Source organism: Astatotilapia calliptera, chromosome 6 (assembly GCF_900246225.1).
Source record: "Astatotilapia calliptera chromosome 6, fAstCal1.2, whole genome shotgun sequence".
Lineage (NCBI taxonomy): Eukaryota > Metazoa > Chordata > Actinopteri > Cichliformes > Cichlidae > Astatotilapia > Astatotilapia calliptera.
The window spans coordinates 505,021-509,598 of NC_039307.1; the positions used below are offsets into that span (position 1 = coordinate 505,021).

General features: G+C 40.2%; 1 protein-coding gene across 1 annotated transcript; it reads right to left on the reverse strand.

Moving 5' to 3' along the window:
* Positions 1-2,916: 2,916 nt before the first annotated feature.
* LOC113023529 (uncharacterized) lies at positions 2,917-4,355 on the reverse strand. The gene is made up of 3 exons (XM_026169608.1): positions 4,077-4,355; positions 3,684-3,877; positions 2,917-3,575 (listed from the first exon to the last, which is right to left on the reverse strand). The coding sequence occupies exons 1-3, from the start codon at positions 4,344-4,346 to the stop codon at positions 3,431-3,433; spliced, it is 609 nt and encodes a 202-aa protein (XP_026025393.1). The 5' UTR covers positions 4,347-4,355; the 3' UTR covers positions 2,917-3,430.
* Between the last annotated feature and the right edge of the window lie 223 nt (positions 4,356-4,578).

The window sequence follows — 4,578 nt, forward strand, 5'->3', positions numbered from 1 at the left end:
TTAACTTTCTGCCAAGGAACAGATGAAAAGAAATTGTTTGCTCTCTCAAGCAGTTGTTATTTATGTGTGTTATTCATTACTTTGGCTTGGTTGCTGTTTTTGATACAAATTCTGATAGGTTTGTAGCTTGAACCCATCTGCTGGAACGTTGAAGGCAATATAATTACACTGCAAAGCAAGACAGTAGGCAAAGTTCTTCATGTTACTCGTGCACGGGAGAGAACCGGACAGGCACCGTTCCTTCGCTTGACCCCAGTTGCTCTCGTCCGTTCTCCCGTACCACTGTTCTTTTATTGAGGTTACATGAATATGCATAGGTTCATTAACATATGACGTCTACATACACACAAAGAGTACCTTGCCTGTGTGTGTGTGTGTGTGTGTGTGTGTGTGTGTGTGTGTGTGTGCGCGTGTGTGTGTGCGTGCGTGCGTGCGTGCGTGCGTGCGTGCGTGTGTGCGTGCGTGCGTGCGTGCGTGCGTGCGTGCGTGTGTGTGTGTGTGTGTGTGTGTGTGCGCGCGTGTGTGTGTGCGTGCGTGCGTGCGTGCGTGCGTGCGTGTGTGTGTGTGTGTGTGTGTGTGTGTGTGTGTGTGTGTGTGTGCGCGCGTGTGTGTGTGTGTGTGCGTGCGTGCGTGCGTGCGTGCGTGCGTGCGTGCGTGTGTGTGTGTGTGTGTGTGTGTGTGTGTGTGTGTGTGTGTGTGTGTGTGTGTACTGCTGATCAAAGGGTCAAACATCCTTGGTCAGGAAGAGGGTAGCCTCCCCCTCACCCTAGATGGTTCATCCTAGATAACACGGTGAGGAAGTCCTGCAGTTCATCTAAACAAAGAGCACTTAGACTAGAACAGACGCAACTACGTTAATCCTACCATAAAACAATAAGACACGGTATGACCTCTCATGCTCCCAAAGTGCTGTCTAATACACACAAAGTTTGCAGACTATCAAGGATCAAAACCTCTACCAATCTACAACTAATTACAAAACTCTAAGCATATATAAGTAAATATTTCTAAGCATAAATGACAATCAATCTACTGTGTCTATCACTACTGTGACAATCAATCTACAATCTACTCCTGCACCATCGAGAGCGTCCTGACGTCAAACGTCTGCACCTGGTTTGGGAACAGCACCAAGCAGGACAGACGAGATCTGCAAAGAGTGGTGCGCTCGGCAGAACGCATCATTCAATCAGAGCTCCCTGACCTGCTGTCCATCTACACCAAGCGGTGCAAGTCCAAAGCTAGGAAGATTATGATGGACCTCTCCCATCCCAACAATGGGCTCTTCTCACTGTTGAGGTCTGGGAAGCGCTTCCGCTCCCTTAAGGCCAAAACAGAGAGAATGAGGAGGAGCTTCTTCCCCCAGGCTATTCGGGGCCTGAACCAGGTGTAGGACTGGACTCTCCCGAACACGTCACTATAAGACTGGACTCTCACACACGTCACCACACGCACCACCACACATTTCCTATAATCCTATAATTCCTATAATTTATAATCCTTATCTTTATAATCTCTTCTGCTATTTGCACATTCTTTACTGTAAATTCCTAAATTAATTTGTAAATTCTGTAGTAAACTGTAAATTGTAAATATTGTAAAACTTTTCTTCTGTCATTTAATGGTCGGGCATTGTACAGCTACAAGCATTTCACCCCCATGTCATACTGTGTATGGTTGTGTGTGTGTGACAAATAAAATTTGAATTTGAATTTGAATTTGAATCAACAATACAAATCTAACAAATTCATCTGTGCCCATTGTAATATTTTCATATGTTACTATTTTTATATTGCTATGTATTATAAATAAAGGATTACTTATTACTATTAAAGGTCTGCATTTGCAATTTTTGGTATTATTTATAAAATATGCGCTCTTAAGTTTTTTGCTCCATAAAACGATACCTGTCGCTTTTTGGACATAGAGTATCAGCTGTTGAGAATCCTGGCTCATACAAAATAGAAGTAAAAGGTTTCAACATCCAGCCTTTTATGATTAAATACAAAGTGTAATAACAGAGTTATCGGGGTGTGATTTTGTTAATAGTTAATCATCCTTAATTGTAATTTAGAGTATGACTAAGTATAAGTTTAATAGTAATGAGTAAGAAAATATAGCCAGAGTAATGGAATGAGACTAACACCTGACCTCACACTGAGATTTGGTATGAAGTGGCATGTTTGTGCTAATGCTGACATTGGGGCTCAGAGTTCCTCTGTGTGTATATATTTGTGAACGTTAACTTGGCTAATGTCCAAGGGTTTGACTGCTTTCCTGTTGGATTGTATCACAAAGAACAGGGATAAGAGCACCAGTGGCCGTGCACACCCTCATCTCTCTCCTTCACCCGATCATTAGTGTTGGAAACCGGCATTAGCTCAGAGTAGATTAGACTTCAGTATAGTGCAAGTGATTTGATTTTATGATTATTTGATTCAGTTTTTTCTGTGTTCAAGCTCAATTACTTTAATAAAATATGTTGAATTCAAACAAATAAATAAACAAATAAACTGTGGACATTACCCTTTTAAACCTTTCTGAAACAAGACAGGTAAAAACCAGTGTATAAAAGTTTACATAGGTATAAATAGCTCTAACACTTTACTCCAGCCTGGCGTCCACACATGTGGACATCACATTTTGGGTTATTTAGACCAAAATACTAAATCTTGATCAACAAGTGCCTGATATACAGTTATGAGGACATTATACTGCAACTGTTCTATCGAAATTTCAAATTAATGTCCTCATATGTGGCTCTCATTTTTCTCAGAAACAAAAATTAGGTTAAAAAAAAAAATCTGGTAATTCTTTCTTTTTACATTCATCGGGTCCCAATCGGCCCAAATATCAAAGAGAAATTAAAAATGCTGCTGTGGAAGATTTCGGATCTCAGGGGGTTAAAATGACCAGATCCCTGGGGCCTGTTTTCCAGGCCACTAAATTAAACCCAGTCAATTACCAATTGAACAGAATAAAAACCTACGAGGTCCACTAATAGTCCAAAAGTCCAAATCTTTAATAGAGAAGACAGGCAGAACTCAAACAAACAATAATCCAAACGAGGAGCATATATACACACTGGAAAGTAAATAATTATAAGTTATTAAATCAGACTAATTAAATACAGTAAAACTAATAAGGGAAGACGAACACACGGGAAATAAAAATAACAGTGTAAACATACCAAAACTCAAAATAAAACAGGAAAGCTACTACAAACCGAGTGTGACACAATTACATTCATATTGAAACATATGTGATAATTTTCTTTCTTTGTAGCATTTTTAAGATATGTGTTAGAACAGTCATTATGCTGTTTGGATTAGGAACCAATCATTTTTGCCAAATAGTTAACACAAACTTAGAACAACAATGAACAATTTTCAAGATTCTGATTTACAGAACAAACAAAAGGTTTCATTATTTAAGAAACAAGATCAAGTTTTTCACACAGGAATGAAATGACAGAATCCAGTGCAGCGGGGCCAAAGGTGTGTGTCAGCAAACTGAAGGTTGAGGAATCAGTCAGCTCATGTTTAAGGTTGTGTTGGATTTTGAGAAGAGTCTGTCTGTTATTAGAAAGTAAGATTAACAATGTTACACCAATAACCCAAATACGGGGAAATGACAAATAATACCAAAAAAGATACAACTTTCATATTGTTTTACTAACTTACTTTGTCATATCAGCACTTGAATGGTCGATGCCTTTACAGACCATGTCTGTTGTGACATCGCAGGCCAATCTTCCGGCAAACCCGAGGGCTAGCTCCCCAGCCTCCTCTTCACTCAGAACACTAAACACTGTTACTTTAGTTTTGGCCTTCTTAGGCCTGTCAAGAATCATTGCGGGCAGTTTGGCTTTACGGCCCTAAAAAAGAAAAAGTGCAAACACCAAAAGAGCAGAGAGAGACACACACACGCGCACAAAGTTAAATGCTTTTGTTTACATGGTGTAATTGTGTATATGTTGCAGCAAATGCACAATTTCCAGCCACATTGTCACTTCATTGATACGAGTAACCCGGATTTATTTCAGGTGACATCAAAATCACGAAATGTATACCTACCCCAATCAAACCTCTGAAAACATGAACTGACATGTTCTCTGCGTTGATTCTGCGCTTGATCTCGTCTTCTGTTATTGTGTAGGTTTTCTTTTTTGAGCTTGGTACAGATAAGCGACCATGCACTCTGTAAACTGTACTAGTTCCTTCTGAATCAGTTTGGAATTCTGTATCTGCATCGATCCTGTCAACATCAGCAGCAGCAGCATTATCTGTACTCAGACTTGTGCCGTATACTTTCTTTTTCTTTGTCTTCAGTCTGTGTGCCTTCATCTCTTTCAGTCTGTGTGCCTTCATCTCTTTCAGTCTGTGTGCCTTCATCTCTTTCAGTCTGTGTGCCTTCATCTCTTTCAGTCTGTGTACCTTCATCTCTTTCAGTCTGTGTGCCTTCATCTCTTTCAGTCTGTGTACCTTCATCTCTGACTGTCAGTCCTCCTATCTCACTGTTACTTGTCGGTTTGCTGCAGATGTTCTCTCCCTTAGGAACTTTTCCTTTGTCATTCGC